The 21,513-nt window shown below is 39.3% G+C and overlaps 1 protein-coding gene across 2 annotated transcripts in view; it reads left to right on the top strand.

The window, feature by feature from the left end:
* Positions 1-255: 255 nt before the first annotated feature.
* Positions 256-21,513, top strand: part of AK5 (adenylate kinase 5) — a 99,629-nt gene continuing 78,371 nt past the window's right edge. Inside the window, exons 1-5 of one of the 2 annotated variants that reach the window (XM_075508556.1) lie at positions 256-465; positions 2,342-2,540; positions 3,542-3,709; positions 9,892-10,061; positions 10,182-10,295. In XM_075508556.1, the coding sequence (XP_075364671.1) occupies positions 406-465; positions 2,342-2,540; positions 3,542-3,709; positions 9,892-10,061; positions 10,182-10,295 (711 nt within the window). In that variant the 5' untranslated portion in view covers positions 256-405. The remainder of the gene's footprint in view (positions 466-2,341; positions 2,541-3,541; positions 3,710-9,891; positions 10,062-10,181; positions 10,296-21,513) is intronic. The other variant, XM_075508557.1, reaches the window with a different exon arrangement.

Below are 21,513 nucleotides of genomic sequence, written 5' to 3'. Positions count from 1 at the left end.
CAGCCCCCCCACACTCGCTGCCACAGCCCTCCCAGCCTGCGGGCGCCTGAGGACGGCAAATGCAGCCGGTGCCTCCCGGGGAGCCGGGGTCCGATCTCTCCCGGGGCACCCTGCCCGCGGCTCACAGCCAGGCACAACCCCTCACCGCCTCCGCTCGGGTGCCTCACCGCAGGCACCCCCGAAACTTTCCCCGGCAGCCTGCGCACGCTCTTCCTCCCCGCCGGGGAAAAACGTGCTCTCGCTCCCTCCGTGCAGCGGGGACGGGGAGGCGGGCAGCCTGCCTCCCTCCTCCCCCCCGCCCCGGCTCGCCCGCCCGCGGAAGCCTCGCCGAGGCTCCCGCATTGCACCGCCGCGCCGTGCCGTGCGCGGGGCTCGGCGCTGCCCACCCCGTCCCCGGCCGGCGGTATGAGCGCCGGCGAGGCGAAGGAGTATCTGGCCCGCAGGGAGATCCCGCAGCTTTTCGAGGTAGGCGAGGCGGAGGGGGGGGGGGGAGCGTTTTCCGCCCCGTCGGGGGCAGCTCCGCGCCGGGACCCCGCGGCGGGCAGCGGGGTGGAAGGTGGCTGGAAGGACGGAGCCGCCAGAGGAGGCTGCGGCGCCCGGACCTTGCGCGGGGAGCCGCGCCGCGGAGGGCCGGCCCCCCCCCCGCGCCGGGGGGCGCTGCCGGGCGACCGCGACTCCCGGGGCCGCCCGGCAGCGCCCGCGGGCCGGGCTGGCGCTGGCGGCCGCGGAGCCGGCGGGGGGCGGCTGCCCGCTGCCCACCTGCCGTGAGCCTCCGCGGGCGCGCAGGCGGGCGGGCGGCCGCGCCCCTCCGCGGCGCTGCGGGCGGCCGCGTCTGCCCTGCTTCAGCCGCCGGGGGAGGCAGCGAACTTGCGTGTCCGCAGGGCGGAGGACCCCCGGGGCCGCTCTGCCGAGGAATTCCGGCGGGGCTACCTTTCAGGTTTTCTCCGGATTCTCATCGGTCTGGGAGAGAAAAACCCGCAACTGTTCAGTGAGGGTTTGTTTAGCTTCCTGCAAGTTACCTGCTGCTGCTGGTCGATAATTACTTCTCTGTGAAACGTGGATTGTTTTTTTTCCGAATCAGACATCCTGCCATCTATATAAAACACACACGCACACAGACACATATGTATTTTCCCTGGTCTGTTCTGAGGCTAGACATTTTATTATGTGTTTGAAAATTACAGGGCATAGACCACGCTGATGTTTTACTAACACATTTAGAATGTGAATGGTTTAACAAGAGATGCAAACAAAACTGTTTTTCTGTAGAGGCTCAAAGCTTGAGCTAGCAATTTTTAAAAAATGGTGCATATCTTCTGCAAAAATACATGGCTAGTTGCTGTGATCGGTTAAGCAGTCTAATAAGGGCATGGATCCATATAAATTATATCCTATTTTAGAAATACAAATGTGTGTAAATAACAATTATTGTATAAACGGTAGATAACAAATAACTGAGCAAGTCCCGAATTGGAGCTATTTATGTTTATTAGTAATATCAACTGTGACCCTCAAGTTTATTTGCGCAAAAATTAGGAAAAGCACAAAGGAACAGAAATCAGCCTGAAAGACGTTTATTGTTAAGAGAAGGTTGGATGCAGTTGTCTTGTGGAGAGGTGAGCTGATGACTTATGTATCACTTTGTCAAGGAAAATCAATTACCAAGCGTCAGAGGAGGGCCTGGCATTCCTTCTTCCACGCTCCCTGTAATGCCCATAGGTACGATGGGGGCAGAATTAATACTGTAGACAGGGGGTTACTAACGGCTAGGAATTTCTGGTCAATTAAATCTGGAAGCACCTATGAACGTTGGGTTTGGGGTTTTTTTCCAATACTGATCAAGATGATTGAGTATTTCTCGTGATTTTTAAAAATCTTTTTTTCATTATTTGTGTGAGGATTGACTCAAGGATATGGATAAGATACTTGTGGGTGCACTGGTCTTTAGCAAAAAGATACGTTTCAGTGATCTAATAGGCTACACACAATAGGTAGCTTCTGGGGCTATCTAGCTTGTGCGTTGCTCTGCGTATATCTGCCAGTGGTAGGTCTAAGAAAAATGTAGGGAACTTTTTTACTATTTTCAGTTTTTATTACAGTGCAGGCAGACATATACAAAGACATAACCACAAGCTTCCTATTCTGAATCATTTTTGTGATACAGGCAAACCAAAATCATACAATTTTTGCAGGCCTCACTGTCACGCATTGGCTTGAAATGGAGAGTCTGAATATACGAGGAATATGGGGTTTCTCTGTGCAAAGTAAAATTCAAAGTAAAAGTGCTTGGTTTTTCCTGGCACCTATCATTATAGAGTGTATTTCTGATCTTACGTTGCAGAGTCTGTTGAATGGATTAATGTGTTACAAACCTGATGACCCAATTGAATATTTGGAAAGCTGTTTGCAGAAAGTGAAAGAGCTTGGAGGGTCAGAAAAAGTGAAATGGGACACTTTTGTCAGCCCAGAAAAGAAGACCCTGCCTCCACTCAATGGAGGCCAATCCAGGAGGTCTTTTTTCAGGAATGGTAATGTATTAAGTATAAAAATGATTGTATTTCTTGTGCTGTGGGTGGTTTTACATCCACTACTGAATGATTTTACACTTACTTGTATAGCAGATCGTGCCTCATTCTGATTTTCCTTAGGCAAAGGACTCAAGGATTCTGTTTCCTTGTGTTTTGGCATTTGTTTTTCTCCTCCCATAACGGATGCTATGCAGGAGAGGAAATTGTGATCATTTTGCAGCCTATTGATGGATGTTTGCTGTGTAAATGTTTAACACATTAGCGGAGAGATTTCTCGTATCCTACCTAAAACATTTGCAAAGATAGCAGCAAAGTTGACTCAGTGCACTTGGTTTATATTTTTAGTCGGTCCTTATGGATGACGTACATAACAACTTCAATGCAGTTACACTAGGTTGTTTCTCTAGTTTATGTTGGAGCTATATGCTAATTTACTGAATACAATGTAAATGATAAACACTTAGAAAAAGGTGCGTCTCATAAAATCTGAGCAAATGTCATACCTGTAATTATATTATTTGTAATGTTAACAAAGAGTAATTAGCTCATCTTTCAGTTGCCATAGTTATTCTTCCTTGCCATCCAGCATTTCATTAAACTAATTAGCAAGAATACTATCTCTGTCTCTGTGTACAGCATGTATCGCCAAAAGTGTTCTGCTTAATAGTACAAGTTATCTGCACAATACAACCCTTTTCTTCTCAGAGGCCACTGCTGAACTCTGGGTACTATGGGCAGATTTTCACAGAAAAGCTGACGTGCTTGTGACGAAACACCAAAGAAACCTGACTCCTAGTGGTTCCAATTTAATAAATCAGCTAAATAGAGGCAAGGAATATTTAATACAGTAACAGCAAGCACATTGTAAAATTAGGAGATATTTATACTTTATGTTTATTTATTATACTTATTTAAATCTGTGTACTATTATACTTATTTAAATCTGTGTACACAATAGATCTTGAGTTTTCTGTGTGTTTCCACAGTTCCCAGTTTATCTTACTATTTTACAGTGATGCCCGATAATTCTAACTTCCCATACCGACGGTATGACCGACTCCCTCCAATCCAACAGTTTTCGATAGAAAGTGACACCGACCTCTCTGAAACTGCTGAGCTAATTGAGGAGTACGATGTATTTGATCCTGCAAGACCTCGACCAAAAATTATCCTTGTCATAGGTATGAAGGCAGAGTCATTTTGACAAGATTTTATCTTTGTTACTTTGCCTTTTTATTTGTACTGCAAATACATTGAATGCCTATATGTATTTAAATATAATTTTTCCATCTGCTGTAGCAAGTGGTGCAGCCCAATTAGAGTGTATCAGAAAGGGAAATTGTTAGTGCTGAGGATATAGCATCCCAACTGTAAGCCTTTTAGGGGTTACAGTGAGCACCTGTGGTGATGTTCTGTAGACTGGATGCCCATTAGCAGCTGGAGAGCTCATGGTTTGCTTATGGAGCACATCCACCAGTTTGATTTAATCTAAAATGAAACTGACTCATGCATTTTAAAACAGCTTCACCAAGTGAACCAAAGTGCTCTTCCAAGGCATGCTCCAGATCTGAACTAAAATATTATCATAGATGTAGTACTCAAAGCTGCTCACAAAAAGGATATTTTAAAATATTGGATAAGCCAGCTCAAAAAGGTGATAGGAAACTGTTGTCCTCTCTATTTAGAACCTTGGAAACTGATTGGTATGTCCAGCTGGAATGAGCGTACATAGTCACTAGTCCATTGCATTGATAAATTAATCCCTAGATCTATTTGGCGAATGAATCCTGTGCCATCTTCAGGGAGAGTGAGCGATCAGTTAGCAGTAGTTAATTGTGGTCTCTCCCCAAGTTCTCTCTTGTGTGCTGTTTAGTGTCCTTTCTAAGCAACTCGTACTTTCCAGCCTTAGACAAGCATACTGTTAATTAAGAAATAGCTGCATTTTAAGTCTAAAATGTTTTATTCTGTTTCTGAATTTAAGTTCTTTGAATTAGTTTCCTTGTCATCTGGGCTAGTTGTCTTTTGAAATTTTACTGCCAGGCCTAATTCTCTGATTCTCTGAACTGTTTAAATAGTTACAGCACAGGTGCCAGGTGATGGAGAATCACATTTTAGTCTATAAAGCCATATTCGTATTAAAGAGATATTGCTTCCATAAGAGAGACTAGTAGGTATTATAGTAAAAGAGAATAGAAATGTCTTCTCTGTATAATAGAGTGGGATGTCTAAGAACAGCATGTCCTCTAGGCTCTGCATCCAGCAGGTCTTGCAAATGTGGTATTGGAATATATTGAAAACACAAAACCAGGCATTTTTCTAGATATTTGTGGTATGCCAAAAGAATTGCTTAGGCGTTAGAATTTTCTTAATCTTTTGTTTTGGAATTACAAATCTCAAAATGCAAATCTCTCCATGCACCATTGAACTATAAAGCTTGCATTAGATGGAGAAATAACACATGCCTTTCATTCATCTTAATTAATTAGCTAGCCTTCCTTTTCATAAAGGAGAAAAACTGGCTCCTTTTCAGTGACCACAGAAGGCTCTTAATGTATTGAAATCCATGTGGCTCTATTGCAGTAGAGTGATGAATGAAGGTTTGATCTGGGTGAAGTAAGGAGAGATTGACTTTCAACTCTCTAAATGAGTGTAGGGGTGTTTGAAGTGAAATCCTTGAACACCAGCATATAGTGAACAGATCATAGATTTTACAGAGCTTTTCTTTTCCCCCATTTATATAGGGAACATTGTAAACATTCCGCAAAGGCTATTGCAGGTTTATTTTCCAACTGAGTTTCTCTGAATCTGTCTATTATAGTGTGATCTGATAGAAACACAATACTATATGTAGCTTAGCAGCTATTGTCCAGTTTTGTACAGTATCAAGAAAATTTCCCCCAAATTCAACTTTCTGTTGAGAAAGCACATAAAAACACACACTGGAAAGAATAAAAGAATAACTAATATACTGAATGAAAGAGAACATGAAAAAAAGTGTACTATTAATTTCAAGAGACAAATATTGTACACAAAAAATGTGTTGCATATTTTTCAGTTTGCATAAAATGCCAGCAAAAACTTCAGTTAAGCAAGCTATTTTTGTCTAACTAGTGATAACTAACCATACTGCCTAGCTCAGACGGTACTGGTCCCATTCATTGTTAGGGACTGAAATGAATAGAAGTTAAAGACCTGTCTTCTGCTTCGCATATTAGGTGAACTTTTCTTTAATAATGCATTAGCCCAAGATCTTTTTAATGCTTCCATAAAGGTTTTTACAACTGCTTTGCTTTATGAAATCTATCATCCTTATAATGAACCAGGTAGCTCCCAGGCAAAAGAGAACTTGCTTATAAAGGTGAGGGTTTTGTTCTTTTTCTGTGTTTGCAGAACAGTCTTCTGGTGAAATGTAAAGCTACAAAGCCGCAAAGTGAGTAGGTGACTGGATTTTAGAAAAATCAGGTGGAACCAGCCAGGATGGCACACATCTGAATCACTGGCAAATTACGTTTCTAAGGCATTATAACACTAGGAAACTAGATTGTGTTTAAAAATGTGCTTCCTAACATATTTTGACAAACACATTTTTGCTATTGATATAGCCTGAATAAAAAGATCTTAAAAAATGAATCACCCAGTGTGATTATTACCCCATAGTTCAGTATATTTTTAAACTGCACTTAATTAAAAATATTAGTTAATATTAAAAGAATACGTTTTCCTTTTATAATCAAAGTTTAAAGGATAGATCAAAGATAGTGCTGTCAGCAGTTGGCTGGCCCGTTGATTTGTTAAATCCAGTCCACAGCTAGATTTTAAAATCGTAAGTCTTTTCAGAAATCTTATTATTACATGAATTTATTTTGAATTTACAACAATATAAGCAAAATTGAAATTTTGAACTTCCATTGACAAAACTAGATTAAAATAACTGCTTTAGTAAAACTTTTTGGGCATACAAATCTTCACTTGAAACCAGTTAGCAAGCATAATTTTAGATGCAACAAACGTTCCCTAGTCTAGACATCTAAGAAATATGTAAAATAATCACGCTTTTCTTGAATAATGTATAATCTCAGAATAAGTGAAAAGAGTGAAAAACAAAAGTGATTTGGTTTTCCTTTCTTGTGAACAGTTTGTCAGTATGATTTATCAAAGAGTCAGGAATGGATACATAGTTCAATAAATTATAATGATTTTCCGTGGAAAGTAATTTTGTCCTATCACTTTTCTCTTATTTTATTACCTGAATGTTTCCCCTTGGAGTGTAAATGGATAATCCCAGCTTGCTATAAAGGGACATTTTTGGATTGAGAAAAACAAAATGTATGAGAAGTTTATGAACATTAAAGCAAATACTTTATTAGTTTTTTTCTGCTTGCAAATCTAAATTGAAAGAACAGAAGTGCTGAACTACACTTTTTTTTTTCCTGCTTCTCTTTAATGGCAAAGCAAAGCTCTCCCTAACAGGAGTGCAAAGTCTATCTACTTGGTTTCAAAAAGCTTTTTTCAGCTATTTTGTGGTTTTACGGAGACTGATGTTTTTTCAAGTAACAGTTCTGTTTTTCTGGCATCTTTTGTATCTCTGCTGGAATAGGGATACTATTTTCCTTGTTGTCGAATTTTCTAATTTTCTACATGTTACCTATGTATGTTTTGCATCTTTATTGTTTCTGGGGTGCAACACAGTCTGTTTCAAACTTGTCTTGAGTCTTCAGGGAAATAAACTGCATTTCCTTCTTGGAAGTTTTATATCTGCAGGAATTAAGCACAGCATTGGCTCCAGTATGTTTTATAAACCCTTTGCTCCGAAGCACAGTCACAACCTACCGCCCCTTTTTCCAGTAGTTAGGATTATTGCCAGTAAATAAAGCCACATAAATTCATAGCAATAAATGTTACACATATGTATAAACACACACATATATAAGATACATTATTTGTATGTTGTGCTCATTAGATTTCAATATGAGATTTCAAAATCAATAGATTTCAAGATTTCAATATTCAATAAGATTTCAATAGAGAGGGTTGCTTATGGAAGTCTTTACACAGAGTGAGTAGGCATTCCAGTAACGAGTCATAATCTTGTTCATTCGCCTGGCAAAATCTGCTCCATACAAATGGGCAGCAATCATCGAACAATTAGCTGCACTTCTTTGTGCTGTTGTTTTCATCTACGTAAGAAAAAAGACACTGGGAATCAGTTACTGCCAACCTACTATCATTCCAGATCACCAAGAGCCGGTAATAAACTGTAAACTACATGGAATTATATTTTTTGAACATTTGTATCAGGTACGTTTTTGATACAGGAATGAAACACAATGTAAGGTTTGGTGAAATGCATTTGTCATGGGGAAGGCTGAGCGTGCCATCAAAGGGAGCAGGGAGAGCCGAAGCAGAATTACTTTGTAGCCAGTTTAGTGGAGGAGGTGATTCCTAGTATATCAGATGCTTGCGTATCTACAAAAGGGAAACATACTTTATTCTAATGAAGAGGATAGCTAAACCGTCTATGAAAGAAGGAGTTCAAGCTGAAAAAACTAAGCCCATCTAGATCACCTAGAAGAACTGAAATGGAAGAATAGCTGTAAAACCTAACATAATCTGCCGAAAGAAGAGAGAAAGCATGTGCCTTTTTAGGAGAGAAACAGCAAGTGAACTGAATGAGGGAAAAATATTTTTCAGTTGTAACCTTACTGTACAGATGTAGTTTTTCTTTCATTTCTTTGCTTGTGTGTTTTATGAACATCTGTAGCTGTATTGACTAGTTGGATGTTACAGATAAAAGCTTATATTTGCATTTATCTTAACCTGGCTTGATTTAAGTATTATTTAAACTAATTGGATAATGATAAAGCCTTTTTTTTCCCAAGGGTATAACTAAACTGTGGGCAGGGTATGGGAACACCTTAACAATATGCAAGTTTCCCTGGGCATTCTCTTCAAATGGGACCTGATCTGAGTTGCAAAGGCCAGGTGGAGAGTTACCATCACAGCCTCAGGGCTACAGAAGAGTTCCTAGTGACTACTGGTGACACTGAAAGCTCTCTGACATGTAATATTGGGGCACAGGTTTGAACCGGGTTACACAGAGAGTGTCACAAGCATATATGAAGCAATATTGTAAAGCTTATCCTGCAGTCAAATCTGTATTAATGATATAAATGCCTAAAAGCTATTTATGGGAATAATACAGATAATATAAGAAAGAGTTATATGATTACTAACAAGAAGCTCGTTGTGTTCGTATTGACTTCAATTGCATTGCTGTATTTTTTAAAGTTCATAGAAAACGTATATTATATTTTTAATAAAACTTAATTCTTTGTCTGTTGAAATAAAATTCAATGTTCTCACACACAGTTCCCCAAAATATAGATACTTAGTGGTGGGAATTAATGTAAAAAGATTTGGTTTGGTTTTGCTTTCTTATGCTATTCAGTAACATACACTTTTCTATATATAAACATTCATTTTTATCAAAACAATTCCCTATTTCTACATACGGGATTCCAGTTTCTCTGTTCTTCACATCATAACGTGTCCTTTTAGCTCAGACATAGTCTGATTTTTTGTACGTGCATTCTTGCTTCTGCTGTCCAGCTGACCTTCACTTCAGCATTCCCTGCTATGTAATGTAGCTGTTTTCCGTGATTTTGATACCTATTCTGCCTGTGCTATATTGAAGGGTCTCTTTATTCTTCAAGATGTCCAGCAAGCTGAACCTAACAAATTGCTTCTCTATCAGATGCTTCAAGCATCAATACCAGAAGTATGCGTGGTTCAATAAAAGTCCTTGTACCAAATCACTATGGAAACATCTCAGCTGATTATTTAATATTTTTCTGTATTTTAAAATTAGAAAACCTCAGAGAGTCATGCAAGCATATTTAGGAGCAGATTTTATTAGTTCCATTTCATGACTAGTCCATTGATTTCATTGGCTTATTTAACCGAGTATGCTTCTTTCTGACATGAATATGCTTCAGACTATCTGGCTCTATCTTTGGATTCACAGAGTTCAAGAAGGGACCAGTTCATTTGTCTCTTCCTTGACTACAAATCAAGAAAAATTCCTTTCCAGGATCAGCTTTAGAATGAGGTCAAACATAAAAGAACATGTTTCTTTTTAATTCCCAAGTAGATTTGTATTCTTCTTTTTTTCCTTAATGTTACAAAGTTACCTTTATGATCGGGTAGGTGAGACCCATTTCTAAATGGCTGGTAACTAGTCATGCAACTGCAAGATTTGCTCTAATAATGGTTGGAAAATTGGTGCCGATAGCAAAGATTTCACATGTGATTGGGTACTTCAGATGAAAGGTTAATTTAATGTTTTGCTTATAATTACCAATAGGTGGCCCAGGAAGTGGTAAAGGAACACAGAGTCTGAAAATAGCAGAACGTTATGGATTTAACTACATATCAGTTGGTGAATTGTTAAGGAAGAAGATCCACAGCACAAGCAGCAACAGAAAATGGAGTCTAATTGCCAAAATAATTACCACTGGAGAACTGGCCCCTCAGGTACAGCGTATCCTGTGTTAATGTTTACTTTTGAAGGATTTGTACATGCTGCATTAATGTGCACCATCAAGAAAACCTCCTTTACAATATTAAATAAATAACTTCTTTTCTCTGTGAAAGGAAACAACAATAACTGAGATAAAGCAGAGATTAATGCAGATCCCTGATGAAGAGGGAATAGTGATTGATGGATTTCCCAGAGATGTTGCCCAGGCAATCTCCTTTGAGGACCAAGTAAGATTGTTTTTATTCTTAAAATAACTTACATATCTCTACGATAGTTAAGCTTCTTGAAATCATCAGTAAGATTCCAAGACAGACTAGATGTTATTTCTAACTGAGCATTGCTCTTTAAATCTTTGCAAGTACATAATTACAGGTTGACAAAAGGTTATTCTTTTGGTTTACATTATATTATGTCCTGTCTGAAGACAGAATATTTTGTAAAAAGACAATGTGATAATATAACCAATAATCCAAGCCTCTTGTCTCAGTAATGAAAATCCTCTCCAGATGAAGAAGAAAATAACATCAAATCTAACAATTAATACTTTTTGTATCTTAGTGATTTAGAAAGGGGGAAGACATATTTCCGTATCTATTTGTTCAATTTAATCTACATTAAGAGAAACATACTTAAATCAATGCATATCTTCATCATGCTTCTAATCTCAAGTTTATTACAGTGCATTGAAAAGACTGGAATAAAATAAGGGTTAAAACTGCCCATGTTTTGCAAGTTTTTGTAAACCAGAAATGATGCTCTTTTTTTAGAAATTTAGCTCATTTTGGTTATTCTAAACTACAATTCTACAGTTTAGTTAGCTAAAACTGTATTCCCAAGTTCTATTCACATGTTGTTTTCATGTGTATATTTTAAACTAATCTAAAAATACTTAAATTCAGTGGAAAAACAAACAGCTTATGTCATTTTCTGATCAAGCGCTGTTAACATAACAGTTGTGGTCACAAGTAAAGGTTGCAGTTTCAGTGCTGAATTTTTAGAGCGCCCTTCATGCAGAGCGTTTCAAAGTCCTTCACAATTGCTGGTGTACTACCATTTCTGTACTTTGAATTCTAAGTGGCATTGCCAAGACAGAAGTAACAAAAGAAAGCAGCTAATGAGGCATTTCATTAGTGTGCTTTTATAAGGTATTATTCTGGGCAAAATTTAGAAGACTGAATTGAGGAAATTAAAGGAAACAGACAAAATAGTTATTACAGAAAATAGCCAGTGACTGCCAGCTATATCTCCTTATAATTAACAAAAGAGAAGATTGACTATTTTATAAATGAAACAGCAGAAATTTTGGCTTAATGGTCATTTCCTTGCCTCATTTTTTTGTCCAGTGTATTGTGTGATAGTGTGACTTAAGTGCATTTCTTGGTGCTATAATTTTGTGCTGATGTTGTGTTTGATGAAAGAATGGGGGATGTGAAACTGGAAGAACTGGCAGGAGTTAATTTAAGTGCTTTGAGTTATCCTAGGGTCAGATTCTCCTTCTACAAAGGAAAACCAGTTAAACAACAGTTAAGCACCCATCATAGGGTCCATTAGTAATACCACTAAGAAGTGGAGTCCAGGAGGTAATAGAAAAAGCTCAGGCAATACCGTGGTGTAGAAGGGGAGAAAGATGAGACACTATGTTTCATATGTGTTTGAACCTTCCCTTTGCACCATTCTAATATGCTTTTATAGTATTTCCTCATTTAACTTGAAATATTCCCCTCTGCCAGCCTGGTTAGCTCTTGTTGACTATAGAAAACTATGTGGAAAAAAGACTGATAGAATGACAGATGATAGAAATCCCAGCTTTGGCTCCTTTTTAGTATGTGCTGTTGTTTCAAGGATGTTGTAGATTGGTCTCTTTTTTTTTTTTTTTAGAGAAAAGAGAGGATGGATTTAGTCATTTTAGAACTGACTATATTCTCAGAGAGTTCCTTCATTTTCAGTCTAATGGGATTTGCTAAATCATACTCCTCAAGGCCTGATTCTGCCTGAAAGACAGATGACTATCTCAGTCTCTAAAAAAATCCTGGAGCACTTCATATACAGCCACCTTTCAATCTTATCTGTTCTAAAATAAATATGGGAAAGGAAAGAAGGAATCATAGAGCTTTTATAGGAGCATAGGAAAGAAAATTTGGTCTGTTTAGGCTCCCCCTTTTCAACTTTCTTTGCAGCTGACCTCTTATATGAGCATATCTAAGGCCATGGAAGTAAATGTACAAAGGATGTTCGTATTTCAACATGCAACATCTGTTTAATCCAGTGGAATATGTTCAGTGTTTTATCTTGGCTTTATATTTTAAAGAAATAAAATATGGTTGTTGTTCCTTTAAAATTTCTGTTTACTAAGCCATAATGCTACATACATAAGTAGGAAGGTCTTGTGGTAAGGAAAGGGGACTATCAGCAGACATGGCACCCATCTTCCTTCACAGGATGAGGCTGACAGTAATCCATGGCGTATCAGGTTATTTACATTAAACGTGCTAACATTTTTAAGGCACTCGGAGATCCCTCAATGGGAAGTGCAATTGAGTTGTGGAGAATTCAGTAATTAACTGTTGTGATAATTTGTGCAGGTCTGCAATTAAAGATGCTATGGGTGTTTTCCACAGCTTAGAAATGTTATAGCTTTCTTGCTAGCAGTGTATAGAACAGCACAGAATTGTTCTCATGAGCTGAAAGTGACAAGATGAGAAATAATTAGTTGAAATTCCAGCAAAGAAAGTTTTGATGAAATAGTGAGACACTTTATAATTAGAAGATCTATTAAGCAATGGAACACTTTCTGAAGAAAATGGTGAAATCCCACAAAATGCAAATAGTTGAATCACATTATTCTGTAATACATATGCTTTATTCTTACCAAGACATCCCTTGTAGAACACTGAGATCTGTTGATAAAAAGTTCTGAATAAGAACTAATTCTTATTGTTATCATTAATTTTGTCATGGGTGAATACTTACTCTTATAGATGGTTCCTTTAAGACCATTACATGCTTATGTACCTGAAAACAGCAGCAAAGGTTGTATGACACAAGCCATTTTAAAGGTTACATTTAGGGCAACTGCCAAAAGATGCATGAAGTAGGAGTTACTGTTTATTTAACTGTTTCCCTCATTCATGATCCCTTCACAGCTGTTAATTGTTTTGATTACAAGGGTTCTAAAATGCAATTCTGTGCTTTCGAACAGTGACTTTACATTATTTGTTCCATAAAGCAGCTAGAACACTTTTGGGTTTTATGATGAAAATTAAAATAATGATGGTAGGTTTGTGTATTGGGTTTGCATGGCAAGGTTTTGGTAGTGGGGGGGCTACAGGGGTGGCTCCTGTGTGAAGCTGCTAGAAGCTTCCTCTATGTCTGATAGAGCCAATGCCAGCTGGTTCCAAGACGGACCCGCCACTGGCCAAGGCCAAGCCCATCAGTGATGGTGGTAGCGTCTCTGGGATATTTAAGAAGAGGGAAAAAAAAAACCTGCACAACTGCAGCTGGAGAGAGGAGTGAGAATATGTGACGGGAACAACTCTGCAGACACCAAGGTCAGTGAAGAAGGAGGGGGAGGAGGTGCTCCAGGCAACAGAGCAGATTCCCCTGCAGCCTGTGGTGAAGACCATGGTGAGGCAGGCTGTCCCCCTGCAGCCCGTGGAGGTTAATGGTGGAGCAGATCTCCACCTGCAGCCCGTGGAGGACCCCATGCCGGAGCAGATGAATGTGCCCAAAGGATGCTGTGACCCCATGGGAAGCCTGTGCTGGAGGCTCCTGGCAGGACCTGTGAACTGTGCAGAGAGGAGCCCACGCTGGAGCAGGTTTGCTGGCAGGACTTGAGAGCCCGTGGGGGACCCACGCTGGAGCAGTCTGTTCCTGAAGGACTGCACCCCATGGAAGGGGCCCACGCTGGAGCAGTTCGTGACGAACTGCAGCCCATGGGAAGGACTCACGTTGGAGAATTTCGTGGAGGACTGTCTCTGGTGGGAGGAACCCCATGCTGGAGCAGGGGAAGAGTGTGAGGAGTCCTCCCCTGAGGAGGAAGGAGCGGCAGAGACAACGTGTGATGAACTGACCGCAGCCCCCATTCCCCGTCCCCCTGCACTGCTGGGGAGGAGGAGGTAGAGAAATAGGGAGTGAAGTTAAGCCCAGGAAGAAGGGAGGGCTGGGGGGAAGGTGTTTTAAGGTTTAGTTTTTATTTCTCATTACCCTACTCTGATTTGATTGGCAATAAATTAAATTAATTTCCCCAAGTCGAGTCTGTTTTGCCCGTCGTGGTAACTGGTGAGTGATCTCCCTGTCCTTATCTTGACCCAGGAGCCTTTCATTATATTTTCTCTCCCCTGTCCAGCTGAGGAGGGGAGTGATAGAGCGGCTTTGGTGGGCACCTGGCGTCCAGCCAGGGTCAACCTACCATAGTTATGTATAAGTGTCAATAGAATATGCTGGCTTTCTCAGTTCTTTCAGCCATATAGGATATAGAGTAGATGCCAGTGGGAGGAATGAGCAGCAGGGACAAGGGTGACTGTTCATTTATCCTTCGTCATTTGAGTGTGTTGGGATGGGTATCTGTAATCCCATGGAAGCTTGAAATAAACAAAGCAGCATTCATTTTAAAAGTAGCATTTTTCACTGTACAGCCTTTCTCCTTTGCCCTTGTTTACGCAGACAGAAACAAACTCCAAGAATATATATAATAATACCAAAAATAAATTGTGGGCAGAGAATGTGAAGGACAAGTTATTAAACTGAATGGAAATAGAGATGAGTAATACAAGGTATTGAGGGAGTAGGTAAGGCTGGAACAGAGACCGAACAAATATGAGGAAAATAGGAGGTCTATAAACAAAACAGGCTACAAAAACCTAATGTCATTATAGGTCAAGAAACATGTCTGGTCTTTATTAATCATAAGAAGTCTATATTGTTTTGTTACCCATATGTTGTTCCTCGTTGTGAGGCACGATGCAGCGGGGTCAAGAAAGTATCTGGACCCAATGTCAAATAAAGGGCCAGGAAGTCAAGACTTGGACTAGATGTGAGCTGGCCACAGTGGTCAATGAAAGGTGGACCAGGAGGGATTCTGTACAGTTTTTAGCCTAAGCCTTTCTCCAGTAGTGCATGTTGTGGACAGCAGATGATGAACAACTGAAAGGCAAGGCACAAAGGGCATAAAATCTGTCTTGCTCCCAAGCACTAACACTATAGTTCCCTGAACGCTGTTTACCCAACCTTTTTGTATATATTGTTACATGGCTTTCACCAGTAAGAACTGTGCTGAGTTATTGTAAAGATAAACTAATTTATATTGGAAATGGTTCACCGTATTAGTAGAGGAAAAGGAAAAGGTCAGCTAAGGTGCCTGGTTTCTCTTGCAAGCGCATGTAAAATCTGTGCTGTGTTTGCAGACATCTTTAATGTAACAAATTATTTATGCTAAAATAATCCCTTCAGTTTTATGGCTCAGTAACATAGCTGTTACTGAGACTTGACACTATTTGAGGTTTCATAATCTCTTCATTTTGTGAAAAAATCAAATGGATACATATATGTCTGAACTCTAGTTACAATACACGTCCTGCATAATGTTCTAGTATAGAAATACACAATGATAATGAATTGTTGTTGAACTTTGCTTGTAATTGCTCTTGGTACTACCAGCACATTTTTTATCCCTTTGACTAATCCAGAAGCTGAACTTTTCTCTGGGAAAAAATGTTATTTTTAGGAAACGAGTCAAAGCAAACCAACTTATGCTAACATTCCCAAACATAGGTATAGCTAAAAGATGACTATTTCTTCCTTATTATGTTGCCAGACTCTTGTGGACAGTAAGTTCTCAAAGTGTTGCTAGGCAGAATTGTATTAAACCACATTGCATCTCAATGACTAAACTGCCTAAGATAAAGCAATGTAGCATTTGCAGCACTCACAGTATTTCTCTTTCTGCTTAGATCTAGAAACCAGAAGTAACAAACACTGCTTCCAAGCAATAACATCAATCTGGAATAAGTGGATTAAAAAGCACTTTACACACCTGAGGAATTTTATCTTTGAATTAAAGCTTGTTTCCCCTCTCTTTTCTTGAGTTTTGTTAATATCACTGTTCCTATCACCCATATATTTTGAGCAGGAAAGAAGCCTTTAAGATGCCATCAGTGATGTTTTCAGATTTTCAGCAGTGCTTGCCAACCAGCAGCAGCTCTGCCATTCTGGTCGCTTACTTACACCAGCGTCATTTCTTAATGGTCAGCTACTCATTGCAGACTCATTGCAGCCTGTGAGAACTCATAGCCATGAGCACTGCAGTTTTCTCTGAGTTTTGCTCAGTTTTCTCTGAACTTCTTAACTGAGTTGAAATAAGGCCTGTATTTTTCTCTTTGAGGACTGAATACATGACATATAACTTCTCTCATTGGAAGTCTTGGATTGTTGCCAAATCCTGACTCTCCCATTTCTTAATTCCAGAAAGCAGAGTCAATACTGCCAACACTTTTGATAAGGGTACTTTTAACAAAGCCCTGAAGTCATGTGACTATGAGCATCTCAGCTCTCACTTTAAAACAAAGTTTTAAGCCATCATGGTTGTGGAGAAAAAATTAAAACATGGATTTTAATGTCTTAAAAGCCGATAGAACTTCCAGTTTATATCTTTGCTTTAATTATATGATAATTTCTGGATTTTGATGATTTTGAAATCCTTCTGCGTAGTAGCGCAGGTTTAATATTTATTTAGACTTTCAGTTTGAGTCTAGGCATAAAGCTATCCTAAACCACAAATTTCTAAGGTATCCATGATCTGTGCTGAGTGCAAATAGTAGAAAGGTGTTTAGATTCCAAGCACACATTTGAAAATGCCAAGGAGAAAATGGTTTATTTACCATTAACCTGTCAGCTTGAAATTCAGCAAGTCACCTACAGTACCAGCATGCTCAAGCATGCTAAATATCTTCCTCTCCAGTAACACTGTAATGAAATGCCTCTGACTGGTGTATTGAACTCAAATGGCTTGCGAAGAAGAAACTGCAGTTTGACTTTCTGTGTAGTCTCCCACATGGCACTAAGCTTTTACCCTTCCCAGGAGAAACAATTTCTCACTTCAGTATTTTCCAGTTAATTTCAATTACTGCTTTGGTTTGGGGTTTTTTTTCCCCACTTTCAGTCATTCACGCATAACTTTCCTTCTGATTTCAGTAATTCCTTCACCAGCATTAACCCTGTTAGTTTCAATAGAGTGAGTGCAGATGAAGTTTGCTTAAAATATATTAATTGTAACTTTTGTTAATAGTGAAATGAAATGTGGAACAGGTATTAGAATTAATGAATATTCATTAATGAATATAATTTAATTCCTTGACAAAAGAGAAAAACTATTTTTGTAGAAATAATCTTAAAAATATTTTTGTGTTACATGGCCTAGGTGACAAGGCTATATTTGAAGAAGTAAAATCTTAATTTAAATAATAAACAGAGGCAGTAAATTTTATCTGATTCTTTATTTAAAAGGTCCTTAAGAATATTCATAAATGCACTAGACCTACAAAGAATAACTAGTTCATCTTGGCTGTGATTTGAGTTAACTCTTTAACTCCCAAATATATTCCTTATGAAAATTATTATGAGAATTTATTGTGCTAAAGTAGAACAAACTATTTAGATGGCACAATATAGGATGCTGGGAAAAAATGACTTGTCCTGTCACAGCCTCACAGGCTAAGGACAGCACTCCTATTCCTCCAAGTCCAATACTTAAACCTCCAAGCAGAAATGATGCCTGCAGTCCCCTCAAAGTTTAACATAGGTGGTTGTGGCCAACTGACCTGTGGCGGTCCAACTGCCAAGCTCATGCTCTGCAAAGAGCTTCTCATAGAAAACCTGCTCTGTCACTGGCCAAGAGTGTGGGCTCCAGAACAGCTAGTAAAATGAATGCAACCTTTCTGTGAATCCTCTTAAGGGAAAAGGATCTGTTCTTTGCAATAGGTTTTTGTTCTGGTAAAGGTATTTTTTCTGTATCATGGTCAATGTGTCTTCTTCATTTTATTGCCTCCTTAACTTCTACCTCCCTTCTCCTAAATCTCCACTTCATTGTTCCAGGCTAATAAGCCTCAGGTACAGTCCCCTACTGGATGGATGTACCCAGTCATCTGTATGAGGAGTGGGAGGGCTAGCACATCAGCAGTCTACATTGCTGTGGTTCCTCTCATTCATTCTCTTTGGCCCTGTGAGTTTTGTATTGCCACCTTAAAGCCAAGACTGAGCAGGAAGCCTGTGGAATAGTCTTATCAGTCTGTCTTCTTCCCTGGAAGCTAGAGCACTCTCCTGAGAAAGGCAAGCAGTGGTTCAGTTTTCTGCTGGGTAAGAGACCCTAGACCTCGGTTTCCTATTTTTCTGGGCAAGGGCTCTTCTCTGCTAGCCAAACTAGCCAAAGGAGAGCTTATCCATTGCTAGTCTTTAAGCCACAGGAGAGGACCTGGTGTTCTGAATTCAGAGTGGATGGAGGTGCCTGCTGAGCAGTTCTGAACCAGATGTCTGCTTAGACCTGCCTTTGCAGCATTAGCATTAGTGTTTACAGCTAGGGATTCCTATCGACTAGCTGCCCTACACAGGTGAAAATCTGAATCAGTTCTCCCTAAAGACACCTGCCTCTCTCAGTCAATTGTTAGGGGGCCTAATTACATAGTCTGGGCATTTTGTTGGAAGCTTATTCCTTGGGCAGTGTGAATACAGTTCAAAAGCAGTTACCAGAAAAAATTTTGTCAGCAAGATTCATTCTTTGACAACATGATTCATGATTTTGCTTTTCTAAAACAAGAAGAAACTATGCAAACAGTCTAGTAACCCAGCAGAGATGGAACTATAAAAAGCAAATCAGTAATTACAAGGGAGAACACCCATACAATGGACATAAACTAGCTTGCTAGTAACCTTTACCAATTAGAATAAAATGCACTGTTAAATTAATGACAATGGTTCATGAGCTGTCAGTTAAATTTTCTCAGGAGTATCTAGCAGAACATACCAAGAATTAAGAAACAGAGCATTTTCGTCTTTTGCCTAATGAGGAATAATGAGAGAGAGCATAATCATCTAATTTCTAGCAAACAACCACACTACTCTCACTAACAAGAGGAGATGTAGAAAATATCCCCAGAGAGAAGAGAGCATCTTTCCACTTACACTGCTTAACGTCAATAACACCACCAACTTGCATGGAATTACTCTCAATTTATTCCTTGTTCCAGTTTAGGTAGAAGATTCAGACCCAAAGAGAGTAGGATTTACTTACTAGTAAATACTATTCTAAAAAATGAGAGGATGTACCCACCAGTTTTATTCTGAGTTGATGCCATATGCTCTTTGTCTCATTTAAAATTCAGAAGGTTGTGAATAACCAGAAACCTGTCTGTTCCGATAGGCAAAGATTCTCCCTTCTGCTGAGTTCCAGTTAGTAAGTAGTCAAATTCACTTCCCTGAGCCCCACAGTCCTTCCTCACATGCATTTCTGGACATGAAGAAGACCCTCTGCCTTCAGCACAAGATGAGCGTTATGGGAAATCAGCATGCAGTAATCCAGTTCTGTCTGTGCTGGTTCTGTACGCCTTTTCTACAAGCTGAGTCTCAGATTAAAACTTATTCCCGAGTCATAAAACTCAACAATAGTTAGTTCTGAGTTAAAAAAATAGGTTTGTTTTAAAATGAGTCATAAAAAGACCTTTTTCTTTGTTAGAAAAAAGCAATTTGTACTCATATTTACGTAGGAGAACTAGATATGTTTCCAGAGAAGTAATCCCAGATGTCCATATGTTCACACTAGCCTGTTACGTTCCAACTTGAAGTATTTATAAGCATGTCTTGCAGGCAGGTGCAGTTCAGGTAAGTGGAAGCAAAGTGGTTCACAAAAACAGGAGTGAATTTGTGCTTCTAAAACCAAGCAGAAGCTTGTGTTTATTAAATGGTTTTCAGCTACTTCATGATGACAAAGATGTGTATTCTGCAGGTAAAAGATTAATTCATAGAGGCATCACATAGTCAGAATCTGCTTTGTATTCCTATCTCAAATGCGCTTGAATTACTTTTTTTTTTTCCACTTCAAAAAACGCTTTAGACAATAGTTCATTTGAAACTAGGCTTCTTGAACTAAGAATTTTAAACCATTGTTTTCATTGACGTTTTATTTCTGCGAGTGAAATGTATTTCAGATTACAAATGCCAGAGTCTCAGAAAAAATAGTTTTAGTTCCTGGGATTCTGATACTGTCTTTTGTATTGTTGCTGTTACTAATAAAAAAATTAAGAACACCACCACTACTCAGCTCCTGTAGAGAACTTTCCATTTTAAAAATAGGAAATAGTTAAAACCTAATGAATTAATTTTCCACAGTAATTACTGTGTTGTACCTCATTATTATCCTTATTTTACAACTAGAAAAAAAAATTAGGCCTAGGGCATGCTTTCCCATTTTCTTAAAAAGGAACTGGCCTGGGAAGCCAGTGCAGTTTGTGGGAATGCAGGTGTGCAGATGAGAACCTGCACACCTGATGGCGTCATGGTGGCTTTCAGATCCTTCCCTTGCTGTGGGGCTGCACTTAGCCACAGTTTCTTTAAAGAACTGAGATTGCCTGTGGAAAGCTGCACTCTCATGTTTGTGTGAAACAGAAGGAGACCTTCCCTTTGTCTCCTTCCTCTTTTTCCTTTAGGGCTAATAATTTCATGAGAGATCTATTTATTGTAAGTACTCTGTAAGGTTGATGCTATATGCGAAGTTATGTGATATGCAAAAGCTTAGGTCCTACACTTGAGGAGGTCTGGTATGACTTCACAGATCTGAGTACGTGGTAGATGCTAGTCTTGAAGATGTTTGGGAGTGAGCGTTGAAAGTGACGAGAAGGCCAGCTACAGCTTGGAGCATCTGAAGATTTCTTACCGTCTTTCTTCACTATTATTAGGATCCACAGAAATGGAAATACTAAATAAAACTACTAACTTGTATAAACTCCTTTTGTCCTTCACTTTACTAGATCCCTGATTTGCAGTTAGAATTTCTGAGTCCCTGTGTAATGTGTGTTAGGAAGCTCCAATCAGCCAGATATTCACACTGGGACTTGAGATGTCTCTGTGCTCAGTCTGCTGCAATGTTCATCAGCCATTCCCTTTCATGAGATAGTGTTTCATGACCTAAAAGGCTTCGAAATCTGTAGCATTTTTTTTTTCAGAATCTGTGTCATAATTTGGATTTCTTTACTACTGTATGCTCTTTAAATTCCCAACTTCTGATTCCTCATTATGCTTCTACTACTAATGAAGCAACCTTAATTTAACAGAGCTACTTTTAATAATGTCCATATTGCATGGAAGTCTAACACAGAAACTTACTTTCATAGTCTTTCATATGAATAATTATGTGCCTTAAAGCTATTATGTGGTAGTAAAATTAACTGTAATAATTAATGC

Source organism: Mycteria americana, chromosome 7 (assembly GCF_035582795.1).
Source record: "Mycteria americana isolate JAX WOST 10 ecotype Jacksonville Zoo and Gardens chromosome 7, USCA_MyAme_1.0, whole genome shotgun sequence".
Lineage (NCBI taxonomy): Eukaryota > Metazoa > Chordata > Aves > Ciconiiformes > Ciconiidae > Mycteria > Mycteria americana.
Note: the sequence above shows the minus strand (reverse complement) of the source record. Positions and strands in the feature narration are given on the sequence as shown.